Below are 19,195 nucleotides of genomic sequence, written 5' to 3' on the forward strand. Positions count from 1 at the left end.
CTAACAGCGGGGACTATGGGGTTTTTAATGTCATGAGCGTAAGCTGCCTCGGAGGGTTAGAGCATGAGAAAGAATGGGTGGATACCGATCTCACCCAGTATTACCTGTCAGAAAGCACTAGACACTCAGGAAGTTGAAAGGGACTGGTTGCCCTTTCACCTAGCTTGAACTAAAACAGCACTGTTGCATTCTCGTGTGGGGTTGGTTCCTTCCTCGGCCATACAATCCTTAAGTATGATTTTCAATCTTTAATTCTCCATTTATAGAATAGAATACAATCCTAGAATGGTTACTGCTCAGAAGGAGGCCATTCAGCCTGTTGAGCCCTTGCTGGTTCTCTGACAGAGCAACTCAACGAGTCCTGCTCCCCCGCCCATTCCCTGTAACCCTGCAAATTATTTTCTCATCAGGTGCTTATCCAACCCCCTCTTGAAAGCCACAGTTGAATCTGCGTCCATCACCCTCTCAGGCAGTGCATTCCAGATCCTAACCACTCGCTGCGTGACAGAGTTTTACTTCATGTCACCTGTGGTTCTTTTGCTAATCTGTGTCCTCTAGCTCTCACCCCTTCTGCCAATGGGAACAGTTTCTCCCTACGTACTCCGTCCGGACCCCTCGTGACTTAGAGGCGTTCAATCAAACCTCCTCTTAACCTTCTCTTCTTCAAGGAGATCAAGGCCCGTTTTATTCAACACTTCACTGCAAATTGTCTTGACTGGGTTGTGCTTACAGGCCTTAGATTGGAAGCAGTCACTGGGCTGTCACACACACTGGGTGGTGCTGGATTCTGCACATCTGACCTTATCAGGCTCCATTGCCTCAGTGCGTAGCCAGTTCCCTCGGACTGATTTTCCACAGCCTCTTTCACAACCTCAGGACATCCCCAAGTGCTTCACAATTAGACTTTTAGAGTCTAGTCGCTAATGTAACGTAGGGAAACATGGCAGCCAATCTGTGCACAGCAAGCTCCCACAAACTGATTCTGACCAGATGGTTGAGGGGGGAATATTGGCCAGGAAGCCAAGGAGAACACCTGGTCTTTCTTCAAAACAGTTGCCATAGGATCTTTTACCTCCAGCTGAGAGAGCCGACAGACCTCGGTGTAACACCTTATCCAAGGGGAGGTAACCTCTGCACTGCCACAATCTCTCAGTACTGCCCTGGTAATGTCCGCCTAGATACACGTTCAAGTCTATTCGAGCTTGAAGCCACAATCTTCTGACGTGGAGACTGACATCTAACCTTGCAGCAAATGCCATTATTTTAATCAGTTTCCTTGCCGGTGAGACTCCAGTTTTCTCTATCATTGTTTTAATCGTTGAACCAGAAAGGTTCAGGACTGCTGATGAGTTTAGATGGAACCTAGGCATAGGAGCCAGAACCAACATCTAGTTAATGCATCAAACTCCACTGTACCCTATCATCAGGAGAGTATCATCACCACAAAGAACTTGGATGCTGTCCAGACACTGATTTCCATTTGCCTGAAGAGATAGTTAATGCTCAGTTGAATCAGCCACTGTGCTGCCATTTCCGCCTCTTTATTTCAATGGAACAGTGATGGAACGGACCATTTTACACTTGAAAATTGTGTTGAAATTAATAGGAATTGCCATTTCTCGCCTTTACTGTCAATCAGTGCCATTATTAAGGGACGTGCGTGGGAGGAATATGTAGCAGTTTTACTTACACCCCCTCCATGCACAGTCTCCTAAGTGTCACTTCAAACAAACACAGAATTGCATTGAACGTACAGCACAGGAATACTTTATCAGGACCGTATAGGCTGGGGCTGTTTCCCCAGAAGAGAGAAGGCTGAGGGGGGCGGTTTGACAAAGGGCTTGGAAATGATGAGAAGGGTTTGTAGGGTCGATGCAGTTGTTCCCATCAGAATATCAGCTTAATCAAGGCTACTTGCCTCCAGCCATCAGCTGTGGCACTGTGAGGGACATTCTCACCTGTGAATCACAACAGGTTCAAGTCTCATTACAGATAGCGAGTACCAGCCTAGACTTCAATCCAAAATCTAGGTAGATTCTGCCCTCCTAGGTGGATATAAAAGATCCCACGACCACCATTTTAAGGGGAGTAGAGCTCTCCCCAGTGTCCTGGCCAATATTCATCCCCCAACCGACATTACTAAATGGTCATTATGTGATTGCTGTTTGTAGGAGCTTGCTGTGTGCAGATTGGCTGCTGCGTTTCCCACAATAGTGACTACACATTGGAAATACACCATTGGATGTAAAGCATTTTATGATGTCCTGAAAGGCATTATAGAAATGCAAGTTCTTTTTTCTCAATCCTTTTTTCCCTCTAATAACATATTTCCCTATTATTCCTCAAATGGTGCCATGGGATCTTTTATATCTACCCGAGTCGTCCGGCAGAGCTTCGGTTTAGCATCTTGTCTGAAAGAGATCAGTTCCGAAAGTGCAGCACCCCCTCAGTACTATACTGGGACTATCAACCAGGATGCTGTGCCCAAAATCTCTGGAGTTGGAATTGAACCCATCACCTCCTAATTTTGGTTGAGGGAGATCCACCTGCCAAGGTACAGCTGAAAATTAGGGTGCAAGATGGAAAACGGACAAAGCTTTTCCAGTCAAAAGTTGTGCAATACTTTAACCAGGGATGGACAATGAAGTGGGAAGTACAAATGGAGTTAGCTATGGGGGCTGCAGATTGGCACAAGTGCCAGGATGTGGACATTCAGGACGCTGACTGCAGCAAAGGTCACTGGATCAGGTGGAAGTTCCTTCACCTCCAACAGTGCAGCATTCCCCCAGTACTGCACTGACAGTCTCATGCTGAAGCCTCTGGAGTGGAGCTCAGACCCACAAAACTTTCAAACTCAGGTTGAGTGTGACCATTAAAGCCATGATTGGAAAGTAGCCGACGTAACACCACTATTCAAGCAAAGGGGAGAGAGAGAGAGAACACAGAGAACTACAAACCAGTTAGCCAGACATCAGTCTTCGGAAAAGTGTAGGAATCTATTATCAAGTATGTTGGTAACACGACACTTAGAAAATTATAAAGTGATGAAACAGAGTCAGTCTGGTTTTATGAGTGGGAAATCGTAGTTGACTATTAGAGTTTTTTGAGAACGTGGGGTAGATAAAGGGGATCCAGTGGATGTGATGAATTGGAATTTTCAAAGTGCATTTGATAAGGTGTCACACAAAAGGTTGTTGCACCAGGTAAGGGCTCATGGGAGTTGGGGATATTATAATGGCATGGATAGAGGATTGGTTAATGAATGGAAAGCAGAGAGTAGGAATGAATGGGATCATTTTCAGGCCGGTAGGCTGTCACTCGTGGGGTGCCTCAAGGTCAATGCTGGGGTCCTGGCTGTTTGCAGCCTCTGTTAATGATATAGACAAAGGGTCCAAGTGCAATGTATCCAAGTTTGCAGATGATACAAGCTGAGGTGATTAAGCAAGCTGTGAGGCCGACACAAAGGACAGAATTTAATGTCCTCCCCCTAGGTGAGTTTGGAGGTGGGGAGGCATTTAATTGAATGGGAGGGTGCCATGCAGGGACTCCGTTTCTGTCCCAATCCTGCCCCCAGTGGTATTCAACTCACGGTGGGCAGGACAATTGCCACACAGGGAGCTGGGAAAGCTAACCCTGACATTGCTTGCAGACTCGTGGAGGGCAGTGGGGGTCTTCATAGGAACTTAGGAAACAGGAGCAGGAGTAGACCATTCGGCCCCTCGGGCCTGCTGTGCCATTAAACTAGATCTTTGCTGATCTTCTATTTCCAACACCATTTTCCCACACTATCTCCAAATCCCTTGATATCCTTACTATCTAGAAATCTGTTGGTCTGTCTTGAATGTACACAACAACTGAGCCTCCACAGCCCTCTGTGGTAGAGAATTCCGAAGATTCACCACCCCCTGAGTGAAGAAATTCCTCCTCATCTCAGTCCTAAATGGCCCACCTCTTATTCTGAGACTGTGTCCCCTGGTACTAGGCCCTCGCCCCAGCCAGGGGAAACATCCTACCTGCATCTACCCTGTCGAGTCCTGTAAGAATTTTGTATGTTTCAATGAGATCACCTCTCATTCTTCCAAACTCCAGAGAACAGGCCCAGTCTCCTCAATCACTCCTCATAGTACAGTCCCGCTAACCCAGAAATCAGGCTGGCAAACCTTTGTTGCACTCCCTCGATGGCAAGTATTTCCTTCCTTAAGGAACCAAAACTGTACACAATACTCCAGGTGCAGTCTCACCAAGGCTCTATACAATTGCAGCAAGGCTTCTTTACTCCTGTGCTCAATTCCTCTTGCAATAAAGGCCAACACACCATTTGTCTTCCTAATTGCTTGCTGCACCTGATCAGTGCCCGATCGAGGGACCTGGCATTGGGAAGGGGAGGGCCTGCTGAAACCCACCCGCCTGCCTTTGCCTCTCCCTCCCCATTTCCCGCGACACCCACGGCCCAACCACCATCCTGCCCTCGCTCCCCTGTGGCTTGGATCCCTTGCTGATCCTGGGCCTCTGGTGGGTAAAAGGCCAGCAGCAACCACCACTTCCCCAGTGGCACTGCCTGCAATGACAGGCTGCCAGCCTCTGACTGGCTGGCAGCTCTCCCGCCCACGGGATACTTGATCCAGGGGAAGGCCCGCCCCAGCCACTTAAGTGTCTGACTGGACTAGTAATCCAGAGGCCCAGACTAGTGCTCTGGGGACATGGGTTCAATTCCCACCACGGCAGCTGGTGGAATTTTTAAATTAAGTTCAATTGATAAATCTGGAATTGGAAGCTAGTCTCAGTTATGGTGATCATGAAACTGTTGTAAAAACCCCCCCCACCTGGTTTATTACTGTCCTTTAGGGAAGGAAATCCGCGTTCCTTACCTGCTCTGGGCCTACATGCGACTCCAGATCCACAGCAATGTGGTTGACTCTTAACCACCCTCTGAAGTGGCCTAGCAAGCTGCCCAGTTCAAGGGCAATTAGGGATGGGCAACAAACGCTGGCCTTCCTTGCAATGACCACATCCCACCAAAGAATTTTTAAAAATGCAAGGAGGTTGGGACACAAGAATTAAGGGAGTTTTGTTGCCATTGTACGGGGTTATGGCAAAACCACCACTGAAGTACTGTGTAGAGCTTTGACCTCCACACGTAAGGAGGGATATAATTACCTTAGCGGAGGTGCAACAGACGTTTATTAGATTGATTTCTTGGAGGGCAGTGTTGTCCTATGAGGAGAGATTGAGCAGAATGGGCCTATACGCTGTGGAATTTAGGAGAATGGGAGGCAATCTCATTACATTGGTCCTGAGGCGGCTTGACAGGGTAGATGATAAGCGAGTGTTTCCCCTGACTGGAGAGTCTAGAACTAGGGGGGTCAAAGTCTCAGGATAAAGGGACAGCCATTTAGGACTGAGGGTTTGGAATTCTGTACCCCAAAGGGCTGTGAATGCTCAGTCATTGAGTATATTCAAGGCTGAGATTGATGGACTTTTGGACTCTCAGGGAATCAAAGCAGATGGAGATTGGGCAAGAAGGTAAAGCTGAGGTTGAAGATTAGCTATGATCATATGGAATGGTGGAGCAGGCTCGAGAGGAGCTTTAGGGGCTGCTTCTGCTTTTACTTCTTATGTTCTGACCTTATGTAAGTGTACCTCAGTGAATGAAGAAAGCAGCAGAATTACTATTAAGCTATCAAGTTTGTAACTGCCTTTGTACTGTTAACAGCATCCAGGGGAAATAGATGAAAAACTTCCAAAGCAAGCTTGGAGATAAAATTAGACAGAATTAACATAAACTTTCTCAACAGCACTAGTTTACCGATGGCCACCAAATATGAAAGAGTGAATTGCTAAGTTTTCGGTTCATTAGGAAATCTGAGGAGACTGAGGTCACCTTTGCAAAGTGACTTTGACGTTTGAAGTACGTGTGCTGTCAGAAGCCATGATTAGGCTTCAGGCATTGGATGATTAGGTGGCAACTTACAATCGACTGCTTCATCCTTAAAGATGACAACTCCTTTCCACTGCCCTTCAACTAAACAATATTGCTCATTCTGAGATCATTCACAGAGCATGACTATTCCGAGTGGAAAACAAAGGGTTGAGATGACGGAGGGAGAAAATTGTGGCAGGATCACTGCTCTCCGTTATCCGAGTTGACAGAAATTCTTGAGCCATTGCTTAGAATTCCAATAAACTGCTGGAAATATCGTCAACCTTACCAGCCTGGAAAATCCTACTAAGAAAGCTTCTAACCTACCCTCCCTCCCTGCCCGACCCTCTATAAATTAGGACTTGAAAGAAATTATTGTTTTACACAAGAAGTGATTTTCCATCTTCTTCCTGTTCCTCATGTTGATGACCTTAAGGACTGGAATTTCCTCCTCAGTCTCGAAACGACAACAGCATAAGAGCAAATTCTGTCAGAATTTGCGAGGTGCTAATGTTGGCGTTTAAGTGAAATGTAGAAGCGGCAGAGGGGGCCATTCAGCCCCTTGCGCCTGTTCCACTGTCCTATCACATCATGGCTGACATCGGCCTCAACCCCCCCCCTCTACCGAACAGCACTGTGGTTGTACCTACGCCGCAGAGACTGCAGCGGTTCAGAAAGGCAGCTCACTACCACCTTCGCAAGGGTAATTTGGGATGGGCAACAAATACTGGCCACTCCCTGTGAACGAATAAAAAATAAACTAAAGGCAGAGATTTCTAGGGTTTAGGATACTAAGGGAATCAAGAGACACGGGGGTAAGTGCACCAAAGTGAAGCTGAGGTGCAAGATCAGCCATGATGTTACTGAATGAGGAAGCAAGCTCGAAGGGACGAATGGGCTTATTTGCATGAGATTTACAGTAGACTGCCACAGGTACTGGTACTGAATTAATGAAAGCTGAAGCTGACTCGGCTTAAGAGTACCACATTCGTGCTGTTGCCCCTCACTGCGTATGCACTTCCCAAGCTAAAAACAGACAATTATTTTCCACTGCCCCCAGAACCTGCAATCATTCTCAGTCTTTCTTTTGCAAATAAAGTTTGTTAGCCCATGGAAACCATTCTCTTATCGTCCCTCTCTGCACTTCAACAATCTCTCTCTCTCCCTCCTACTGATACTGACATGGACAGATGCATCTGTGGCAGGCAGGTTGGTGAGGATGAGGTCAAGTATGATTTTCCCTCTTGTTAGTTCCCTCACCACCTGCTGCAGACAGGGCTGAGATTGCCGATGTCATTTCCAGTGCCTAGGCCCGATTTTATTCCTTTTTTGTGACTTTGTAGCAGTTTGATGCAACTGACTGGGTTGCTAAGCCATTTCAGAGGGCATTTCAAGAGTCAACCACGTTGCTGTGGATCTGGACTCATGTGTAGGCTAGACCAGGTAATGACAATTGATTTCCATCCCTAAAGTACGTTAGTGAACTGGATGGATTTTTACAACAATCATTTCATGGTCATCATTAGACTTTTACTTCCAGATTTTTATTGAATTCAAATTCCATCATCTACTGTGGTGGGATTTGAACCCGGGTCCCCAAGGCATTACCCTGGGTCTGTGACAATACCATTACGCCATCACATCCCCGCCACCCCCAGCCCCTCTCAGTCATTCCTTATTCCTGTAATCTGCACGTTTGCAAAACCCAAACTTGTAGTCAGTTAACTGTTAAGGACATAACAGAAGGACAAGGGCGGCAGACACCTGTGAACACCACCATCTGGAAGTTCTCTTCCAAGTCACTCACCATCCTCACATGGAAATATATCGCCGTTCCTTCACTGTCGCTGGGTCAAAATCCTGGAACTCCCTCCCTAACAGCACTGTGAGTGTACCTACACCACATGGACTGCAGCGACTCAAGAAGGCAGCTCACCACCACCTTCTCAAGGGCAATTAGGGATGGGCAATAAATGCTGGCCCAGCCAGTGACACCCACATCCCATGAATGAATTTAAAGAAAATTAAAGTGAGGAGCATATTTAGTAGAAGTGATGAAAGTTGTGAGAGATTTCATCCGAGGAAATGAGGAGGAAGATCTAGAATAATTAGCAAAAGAAGGAAAAGAGAAGAACGTTTTACACAGCAAGTTATGATCAGGATTGCACTGCTTGAAAGGAAGGTGGACCATAAGACATAGGAGCAGAAAATAGGCCATTCGGCCCATCAAGTCTGCTCCACCATTCAATCACGGCTGATAAGTTTCTCAACCCCATTTTCCCGCCTTCTCCCCGTAACCTTTGATCCCCTCACCAATCAAGAACCTATCTGTCTCGGTCTTAAATACACTCAATGACTTGGCCTCCACAGCCTTCTGTGGCAATGAATTCCATAGATTCACCACTCTCTGGCTAAAGAAGTTTCTCCTCATCTCTGTTTTAAAAGGTCTTCCCTTTACTCTGAGGCTGTGCCCTCGGGTTCTAGTCTCTCCTACTAATGGAAACATCTTCCCCACGTCCACTCTATCCAGGCCTTTCAGTATTCTGTAAGTGGAAGCAGATTCAATAGTAATTTTTAAAAGAGAATTGGATAAATACTTGAAGTGAAAAAAAATTAATGGGCTCTGGGGAAAGAGCAGGGGATCAGGACTAATTGGTTAGCTCTTTCGAAGAGCTGACACATACACATTGGGCCCGAATGGCCTCTTTCTGTGCTGTAGGATTTTCTAAGACACTTGTGTCACCAATTAGGACCACAGTTACTTACTTCCTGGTGAACGCATAGTTTCAACCAAGTAAAAGATGCTGAAAATCCTTGTGTAATGAGTGTCAGTTTGCCAGATTCTGCAATGTAGCGTGTGTCTGAAGGAGCTTTCAACAATCATCGGTAACAATGTGTTTCATGAGCTGTAATTCATGCCGAGTGCTCCTACTGTCATTGTATATAACTAATGTAACAGGAAGAAAGTGACACTAAAGGAGGAATAATGACTTCAAGTCAATCGTCAGAATTGGCTGTAACTGCCATCATTGGGTTTTAGAGTCATGGAATGAGACAATAAATTTATAATTTATCACAGAAGTAGTCCTTTCAGCCCATCATCCTGTGCCATTTCCAATCAGTCCCACACCCAATCCTCTACCCCGACAGTCCTGGGAATGTTTTCCCTTCACATATTTCTCTAATTTTCTCTTTTAAATCACTCTCAGTGGGAAATGTCGGGAGATGGTGACATAATGTCCCTGGATTAGTGATCCATAGGCCCAGGCAAATGCTCTGGGGACATGGGTTCCAGTCCCACTACAGCAGCTGGTAGTATTTAAATTCAGTGAATGAAACCAGGAATTGAAAGGCTGTCTCACTAATGGGGACCATGAAATATCATAGGTTGTCGTAAAAACCCATCTGGTCACTAACATCCTTTAGGGAAGGAAAGTTGACATCCTGCATGTGACTCCAGACCCACAGCAATGTGGTTAATTCTTAACTGCCAAGTAAGCTGTTCAGTTCAAGGGCAATTAGGTATAGGCAACAAATGCTGGCCTTGCCCTCAACATATACACCCTAAGAAAGAAATATAGTGATTCAGTTCACCTTTTTCACATAAGGCCTAAAGGAATGGAATCTCTGTTTGATGTTGTCACTCAAATTTGAGGCAAATGTGTTCGATGGAGGACAGACACGGCCAGTTTTTTTAAATTTATTTGTTCATGGGATCTGGGCGTCACTGGCTAGACCGGCATTTATTGCCTATTCCTAATTGCCCTTGAGAAGGTGGTGGTGAGCTACCTTCTTGAGCCGCTGCAGTTCATTTGGTATAGGTACACCCACAGTGCTGTTTGGAAGGGCGTTCCTTGATTTTGACCCAGCGACAGTAAAGATATGATGATATATTTCCAATTCAAGATGGTGTATGGTTTGGAGGGGAACTTGCAGGTGGTGGTGTTCCCATGCAGCTGCTGCCCTTGTCCTTCTAGGTGGTGGAGGTCCCAGGTTTGGAAGGTGCTTTGAAAGGAACTTTGATGAGTTGCTGCAGTGCATCTTGTAGATGGTACACACTGCTGCCACTGCGCATCGGTAGTGGAGGGATTGAATGTTAAAGATGGTGGATGGGGTGCCAATCTAGCGGGCTGCTTTGTCATGGATGGTGTCGAACTCCTTCAGTGTTGTTGGAGTTGCACTGATCCAAGCAAGTGGAGAGCATTCCATCACACTCCTGACTCGTGCCTTGTACGTGGTGAACTAATGGTCTCCCTTGTCTGTACTTAACACCTTGTGTGATGTTGCACCACTGTTAACGGCTCCGCATGAGAGCAACAGGTTCAGTGCAAGAGTGCTGGTTGGGCCAGGATCACTTGCAGGTCTTTATAAGTCAGTCACACTAGACAGTGTTTTATCCATTCACAATATAGTGAGGGAACTAGGAGAAGCAAAAAACTTTATTTCCTAGTGGGTGTTTTTGAGCTATTACTATTCATTTCCATAGTATTAACAAGACTTATATATAACATAAAAACAGAAAATGCTGAAAAAACTCAACAGGTCTGGCAGCATCTGTGGAGAGAGAAACAGAGTTAACGTTTTAAGTCCGTATGACCCTTCTTCAGAGCTAAAGAGGACTCTGTTTTGTTCTGAGCCCAGGGGTTGAGATTGCCACCTCTAATTTAAGTCAGATAGGCCTTCACAGGCCTTCGGTCCAATTTAGCACTGAAACAACACAATGGTGGCCCAGAACTCTAAATCACCTGTGAGCAAAGAGGATCTGACCAAACATATTTTATTTAACGCTATCAAAATTTACAACTCTGTGCTGGGAACTGATGGCTTGTGCATGAGATCTGAGTGGCCTTGAGACCTAAACTTGGTAGTAATCAAATTTCCCCTTTTTGTTTCAGATCACCAGAAGCTGGAGAGAGAAGCTCGGATTTGTCGTTCTCTTAAGCACCCTAATATTGGTAAGAGACAACGGTAAAGATAACAGACCTTAAAAAGAGGATTAGAGGAGCTGAGAGAATTAATATTCAGATCGACAAATTGTAGGACCAGAAGTTGGCCATTTAGCCTCACCACGCTCCAATGAGATCCTAGCTAATTCATGACTCCACCTTTGGCCCAAATCCCTTCGTACCTTTGGTTAACAAAAATCTATTATTCTCAATTCTAAAATTTACATTAACCTAGCTGCTATTTTATATATCTCACAACAATGCAGAGATGTCACTAGTTTCTACATGTGCAATGTATTTATTTACAAGAGCTCTAACATACCTCTACAATCACAAAATGTTTGCACTTATACTTATCCCAACTCTGGCTTCTAGTAACTTCTGTGGTGCCTGTCCATATATCTCTGAGTCCACACCCAGGCTTAACCAATCAAGCACAATGAGCATAGATCAGTTACCAGACTCATAATCATACACAGAACAATTCAACAATTGAACACTGTTCCAAACTGCTGTTTGCAGAAGAGAATTCCAAACTTCTGCCACCCTTTGTTTGGAGAAATGTTTCCTAATTTCACTTATGTAATTTTTAGACTATGCTGCTTAGTCCTATACTCACCAATTAGAGGAAATAGTTTCTCTTAATCTGGAGCATTGGACAACCTACAGCAAGCACCTTAAAGCATTGGAGAAGTACCACAGGTAGCGCCTTCACAAGATCCTTGAAAACCACTGGCATGAAGACAGCCCAACAGCCGCATCCTCTCCCAGGCCAACTTGCCCATCATCAAGGTGCTAATCACTCAAAGCAGCTCTGCTGGACGGGACATGTCGTTCGTATGCCTGAAACCGGACTCCTGAAGCAATTGCTTGACTTGGGATTTGGTCGTAGCAGAAGACTCCCAGGAGGACAGCAGGAACACTTTAGGGATGTCCTCAGAGCATCCCTGAAGAGGTCATACCTTCCCACCAACTCATGGGAGACCCTGGCTGTGACTGACCGAAATGGAGAAGCCTCATTTGGGAAGGCACCGAACACACCGAGAGACTTAGTCAGGTACGTGCAGAGACAAAGTGGAGGCATTGGAGGAAGCGAACAATCCTCCAAACAGCCCACCTACCCAACCCTTCAAGCACCACCCACCCTGTATGTGGCAGAGTCTGCAGATCGCACATTAGACTGAGCAGTCATCTCATAACCCATCGAACCAGAGTGTCACCCTCGACAGACTGCCTAAAGAAATACCTTCTCTGTTTCCCTTAATACCTTGAAAACAGCCCTTAATCTTCTAAATTCCTGGGAATACAAACCTAGTCTGTGCACTCTCCTCGTAATTTAACCCTTGCAGTCCCAGTATCATTGTTTAAACCTGTGCTGCATTCCGCTCCGCTCTCCCCCGCCTGCTCCAAGGCTAATATACCCTTCCTGTGGGACGCCAAACTGTTCATAGTACTGCAGATGTTGTCTTACATTGTGTAGCTGAAACATGACTTCTGCCCGCCTTGTATTCCAGTCCTCGAGATAGAAAGCCCAACAAAAAATCATATGAAATAGGAGCAGAAGTAGGCCGTTCAGCCCATCGAGCCTGCTCCGCTAATCATGGTTGATCTGTTTGTGCTTCGAGCTCTACACTCCATTCTATGCCCGATAACCTTTGATTCCCTTGCATAACAAGAATCTATCTACTTCAGCCTTAAAGATAGTCAGTGACCCTGCCTCCATTGCCTTCTGAGGCAGTGTTCCCAAATCGCACAACCCTCCGAGAGAAAATAATTCTCCTCATCTCTGTCCTATAAAGGCAACCCCTAATTTTAAAACAGTGCCCCTTAGTTCTGGACTCACCCACAAGAGGAAACATCCTTTCCACATCCACCTTGTCAAGGCCGTTCAGGATCTTATATACTTCAATCAACTCACCCCTCACTCTTCTAGACTCTAGTGGAAACAAGCCCAGTCTGTCCAACATTTCATCATAAAACAACCCACTCATTCCAGGTATCAATCTAGTAAACCTCCAACGCATTGACATCCTTCCTTAGTTAAGGAGACCAAAACTGCACATAGTATTCGAGATGCGGTCTCATCAGTGCCCTGTATAACTGAAGCATAACATCCTTACTTTTACGTTCAACCCCTCTCATTATAAAGGATAGCATTCCATTAGCCGCCTTAATTACTTGCTCTACCTGTAACCTTTTGTGACTCATGCACGAAAACGCCTGGATCCCTCTGCACCTCGGAATTCTGCAGTTGTTCTCGGTTTAAGTAATCCATTAACCTTTTTGATTATTTTCCATACCTGTCCAAAACATTTTAATGATCTATATGCCTGCACGCCTAAATCATTAAACGTAGGAAGCAACATTCCTTCTGGGGGTGGGTGGGGATGGGTTCATAGGTTTTCTAGAATTACATCGAATATGCAGCACAGAAACAGGCCATTCAGCCCAACTGGTCCATACTGTTATTTAGACTCCACACAAGCCTCCTCCCATTCCATCTGCCTCATGCCAGCCTCTCAGCATATCTTTCTATTCACTTTTCTCTCATATACTCATCTAGTTTCCTTTTGAGAAATTTAAGACATTCGCTTTGGTCACTTCCTGTGGAGGACAGAGTATAAGAGCATCAACATCTGGTATTTTATTTTGTGTGCTCTGGAGACCAGAACTGCAGAGAGTAGTCCAAGATCCTAGAGAGGGGGCAGAGGGGACACTCCAAAGACTGAGAGGGTTTCAGGAGTAGAAAGAACCTGGGTCCCTCTTCATTCAGGAGGATTCTGTACAGTTTGTTCAAACTTGCTCCGCCATTTTTTTTTGTATCGCTCTTTTTTGACCTTCATTGATTAAAATATTCAAAGCCTTCCAGCTTAAAATTGCCGCTGTCATAACGGAGAGGCCTTTGAACTGTCCGTGGTCCACGGGCCATTGAAATGTTGCTGAGCCGGGGCATCGCTGGTCAAAGTCTGGCTGGTTTCAGCTGGCAGACGCCCACGGCTGAGTCCACAGAGGGTGAGGGGAGGGAGAGGGCGGGAGGCAATTGAGAAGGTTGGGTGGCGCTTGGAGGAATGGGTGGCAGTCAGGGGGTGAGGGGAAGGTGCAATTGGGTAGTGGGTACTCAGTCAGGAGATGGCGATCGGGAGGAGTTAATGTTTAGGAGTGGGAAGAAGATAGGGAAGGGCGCAGGGAGATTGAGAGACTGAGGAGAGGGGATGGTAGGAGTGCAGGATGGGGTGGAGAGAATGGTGAAGAGGGGAGGAAATGGAGGGAGGATGGAGTAGGGTGGCCATTTGTCCGGGTTTATACTGGAAAGTCTGGTTTTCAGCTAACCTGTCCCCTGTCCAGTGCCAGATTCCTTCAGGTCTGGTATTTCTCTTTTACCGAAACAAAGAAGCAACTCAGGACATAAGGACGGAGATGGTCAGCATGGAGACAGTCAGCACAGAGACGGTCAGCCTAGAGACAGTCAGCATGGAGACGGTCAGCACAGAGACGGTCAGCCTAGAGACAGTCAGCCTAGAGACAGTCAACATAGAGACGGTCAGCATGGAGACAGTCAGCACGGAGACGGTCAGCACGGAGATGGTCAGCACGGAGACGGTCAGCACGGAGACAGTGAGCACGGAGACGGTCAGCACGGAGACAGTGAGCACGGAGATGGTCAGCACGGAGACGGTCAGCACGGAGATGGTCAGCACGGAGACGGTCAGCATAGAGACAGCACAGAGATGGTCAGCACGGAGACGGTCAGCACGGAGACTGTCAGCACGGAGACGGTCAGCATAGAGACAGCACAGAGATGGTCAGCACGGAGACGGTCAGCACGGAGACGGTCAGCACGGAGACAGCACAGAGATGGTCAGCACGGAGACGGTCAGCACGGAGACGGTCAGCACGGAGACAGTGAGAATGGAGACGGTCAGCATAGAGATGGTCAGCACAGAGACGATCAGCATAGAGACGGTCAGCACGGTGATAGTCAGCACAGAGACGGTCAGCACAGAGACGGTCAGCACGAAGATTGTCAGCATAGAGACGGTCAGCACAGAGACAGCATAGAGATGGTCAGCATGGAGACGGTCAGCATAGAGACGGTCAGCATAGAGACGGTCAGCATGGAGACGGTCAGCACGGAGACGGTCAGCACGGAGACAGTCAGCAGAGAGATGGTCAGCACAGAGATGTTCAGCACGGAAGCGGTCAGCATAGAGACGGTCAGCACGGAGATGGTCAGCATAGAGATGGTCAGCACCAAAAGCTAACCCAGGTCAAACAGACTTGGGCTGAAGGGCCCCAGTGGTCTGTCACTCAAGAAAAATTAACCTTGAATCCACTGCTTCTGTAGATAAACTGGTCCCGGTAAAGGGAACTTTGCAACCCTGCGTCATCTCCATGGGGATATCCAGTGTCCTGGAGCGGCCAAACATAATAAAAAAACCCCAATCATAGAAAACCAAAACTCACTGACTAATCTACACCCCAACATTTCAATCTTCTGAAATTTTAAAGGGACCATTTACTTATGATTAGTCGGTAGTTGGATTGATATTTTTAAAAACAATTTGCATTACGTGAGCTTGCATCGGTCATTTGACTGGCCCACTTCAAACCCCCTGTTTATAATTGGTATATCTGAGCTCTGTTAGTGAACACCTTCGGGTGACAGTTTGCAGGAGTTGTGGAGGGGTGGGGAGAGTGTGGGGGAGGGGTGGGGAGAGTGTGAGGGAGGGGTGGGGAGAGTGTGGGGGAGGGGTGGGGAGAGTGTGGGGGAGGGGTGGGGAGAGTGTGGGGGAGGGGTGGGGAGAGTGTGAGGGAGGGGTGGAGGGAGTGTGGGGCAAGGGTGGAGAGAGTGGGGAGGGTGGAGAGAGTGGTGGTAGGGAGTGAGGAGAGCGGGGAGAGAATGGTGGTGGGGTGAAGAGAGTGTGGGGGAGGGGTGGAGAGGGAATGGGGGATGGGTGGAGGGAGTGTGGGGCAGGGGCAGAGTGTGGGGAGGGGTGGAGAGTGGTGGTAGGGCGTGAAGAGAGTGGGGGAGGGGTGGAGTCAGTGAGGAGAGTGGGGGAGGGGTGGAGTCAGTGAGGAGAGTGAGGGAGGGGTGGAGTCAGTGAGGAGAGTGGGGGAGGGGTGGAGTCAGTGAGGAGAGTGGGGGAGGGGTGGAGTCAGTGAGGAGAGTGGGGGAGGGATGGAGTCAGTGAAGAGAGTGGGGGAGGGGTGGAGTCAGTGAGGAGAGTTGGGGAGGGGTGGAGTCAGTGAGGAGAGTGGGGGAGGGGTGGAGTCAGTGAGGAGAGTGGGGGAGGGGTGGAGTCAGTGAAGAGAGTGGGGGAGGGGTGGAGTCAGTGAGGAGAGTGGGGGAGGGGTGGAGTCAGTGAGGAGAGTGGGGGAGGGGTGGAGTCAGTGAGGAGAGTGGGGGAAGGGTGGAGTCAGTGAGGAGAGTGGGGTAGGGGTGGAGTCAGTGAGGAGAGTGGGGGAGGGGTGGAGTCAGTGAGGAGAGTGGGGTAGGGGTGGAGTCAGTGAGGAGAGTGTCAAAGTGGAAGTAATCTGTCCAAACTGAAGTCATATTCTCCAACTTCCATTCTCTGGATTGGTCCAGGTCTGTGGATTACTGGACCAGTAACATAACCAACCACACCGGCTTACCCCATATCAAAAGCCATAGTTACAGAGAGTGACACTGTTGGAATGCATTCTTCCTAAAGATGAGAGCTCTACCAAGGAAGCAAAGATTAGCTAACATTGAGCATCACAACCAATCTGCCTTGCCATAGCCCTCCCCTCCCCTCCCCTCCCCTCCACAGAATGTGAAAACAATTCACAGCGAGCCAAATAACTGCACAGAAATCTTGTTCAGTTTCTAAATAACTGACAGTGGCTTCAACACTGTAACCGCATCTTGACAGCCCTAATGATGTTCTTCTAATCTGTCGTCGCCTGGTATTCTGGGGCATCACGAAAACAAACCAGGAAAATCCCTGGTGGGATTTTCAGCACTTACACCAGCTCCGTTCTCCTCGCGTTTCCCCATTTGCTCAATCCTGCAGCTCAATGACACTCAACACTCGGCCTGCGAACCAGATCCAGCGCAACTCCCCACACATTGCAACACCCCCCCCAACTGGTGAGCCAGATTCTCGCCATCAGGTCAGAAGTTTCTGGGTTGAAGCACTGCACAGGAGCTTGCACCCTAACCCAGTAAGGTTGACATCTCTGGGTGGACATAGCCCCCGAACCACCCCTTTCCCCCACCCCCGCACTCCCACCATTATCTAGTCCTTGTATTGCTTGCGATGGAAGCTTGCTATTTGTAACGTGGCTGCTGTATTTCTTTCATGTTATGCTGAACCTGTGTAAAGCACTAGTTCAGCCTCAGCTGGAGTATTGGGTCCAATTCTGAGCACCACACTTAAGGGAGGATGTGAAGGCTTTGGAGTGGATTTACTAGGATGGTTCCAGACATGAGCTATGACGGTTACGTGGTTAGACTGGAGAAGCTGGGGCCGTTCTCCGCAGAGCAGAGAAAGCTGAGAGGACTTGATAGAGGTCTTTAAAATCACAAAGGGTTTAAGATAAAACCAATAAAGTATTTCCTGTGGCTGAAAGGTTCAGTAACCAGAGGGCATGGGTTTAAAGTGATTGGTAAAAGAACCAGAGGCAACATAAGGAAAACTTTTTTATGCAATACATCGTTAGCATTTGGAATGCACTGTGTGATAGAGCGGTGGGAACAGATTCAATAGAAATCTTCAAAATGGAATTGGATAAATACTTGAAAGAGAAAATATTGCAGAGGTGTGGGACAAGGCTGGGGGAGTGGGACTAATAACTGGATTGCCATTTGAAAGAGCCAGCACAGACCAGACAGACCGAATGGCCTCTCTCTGGGCCATTCTATTCTCAGCTTCTATTCCTACAAGTGACAATACAAAAAAAAATCACTCCATTGGCTGTGAAATGCATTGGGACGAACTGAGTTCATGGAAGGCGCCAGACAAATGCAAGCCTTTCTTGAATTGGGAGAAATTCCCTTTCCAGAGTTTTTCTGGGCAGAGGCAGTGGTAGCTGCAGAGGCCACAACAGTGTTAAATTAACGAGTAGACAGATAATTGAAGAAGAAAAGTTCAAAATGTGAAGAGCTAAGAGAACGGAGAATGGGTTTTTTTTTTGCTCATTTTCAGGTTGTGGGCATCACTGGAAATAAAGCGTTGATTGTCCATTCCTAACTGTATTTGAGACGGTGGTGGTGAATTGACTTTTGAATACAGCTGAGCGGCTTTATTGAGCATTTCAGAGAGCAGGTGAGAATCAACCGCGTTGCTGAGAGTTTGAAGTCACATAACGGCCTGACTGGATAGGAACAGTAGATTTATATAGGCCTGTCTGGACAGGAATGGCAGATTTATATAGGCCAGTCTGGATAGGAATGGTAGATTTATACAGGCCTGTCTGGATAGGAATGGCAGATTTATATAGGCCAGTCTGGATAGGAATGGTAGATTTATACAGGCCTGTCTGGATAGGAATGGCAGATTTATATAGGCCTGTCTGGACAGGAATGGTAGATTTATATAGGCTTGACTGGACAGGAACAGCAGATTTATATAGGCCTGTCTGGAAAGGAATGGCAGATTTATATAGGCCTGTCTGGAAAGGAATAGCAGATTTATATAGGCCTGTCTGGATAGGAATGGCAGATTTATATAGGCCTGTCTAGACAGGAACAGCAGATTTATATAGGCCTGTCTGGATAGGAATGGCAGATTTATATAGGCCTGTCTGGATAGGAATGGCAGATTTATATAGGCCTGTCTGGACAGGAACAGCAGATTTATATAGGCCTGTCTGGATAGGAACAGCAGATTTATATAGGCCTGTCTGGATAGGAATGGCAGATTTATATAGGCCTGTCTGGACAGGAATAGCAGATTTATATAGGCCTGTCTGGATAGGAACAGCAGATTTATATAGGCCTGTCTGGATAGGAATGGCAGATTTATATAGGCCTGTCTGGACAGGAATGGCAGATTTATATAGGCCTGTCTGGATAGGAATGGCAGATTTATATAGGCCTGTCTGGATAGGAATGGCAGATTTATATAGGCCTGTCTGGATAGGAATGGCAGATTTATATAGGCCTGTCTGGATAGGAATGGCAGATTTATATAGGCTTGTCTGGACAGGAATAGCAGATTTATATAGGCCTGTCTGGACAGGAATAGCAGATTTATATAGGCCTGTCTGGACAGGAATAGCAGATTTATATAGGCCTGTCTGGACAGGAACAGCAGATTTATATAGGCCTGTCTGGACAGGAATGGCAGATTTATATAGGCCTGTC

The 19,195-nt window shown here is 47.0% G+C and overlaps 1 protein-coding gene across 3 annotated transcripts in view; it reads left to right on the forward strand.

Annotated features, from left to right (window-relative positions):
• camk2a (calcium/calmodulin-dependent protein kinase II alpha) overlaps positions 1 to 19,195 on the forward strand; it is a 301,813-nt gene that overhangs the window by 144,201 nt on the left and 138,417 nt on the right. For all 3 annotated transcript variants that reach the window (XM_041193112.1, XM_041193113.1, XM_041193114.1), the window contains exon 3: positions 10,816 to 10,875. In XM_041193112.1, the coding sequence (XP_041049046.1) occupies positions 10,816 to 10,875 (60 nt within the window). The remainder of the gene's footprint in view (positions 1 to 10,815; positions 10,876 to 19,195) is intronic.

Source organism: Carcharodon carcharias, chromosome 8 (assembly GCF_017639515.1).
Source record: "Carcharodon carcharias isolate sCarCar2 chromosome 8, sCarCar2.pri, whole genome shotgun sequence".
Taxonomy (NCBI): domain Eukaryota; kingdom Metazoa; phylum Chordata; class Chondrichthyes; order Lamniformes; family Lamnidae; genus Carcharodon; species Carcharodon carcharias.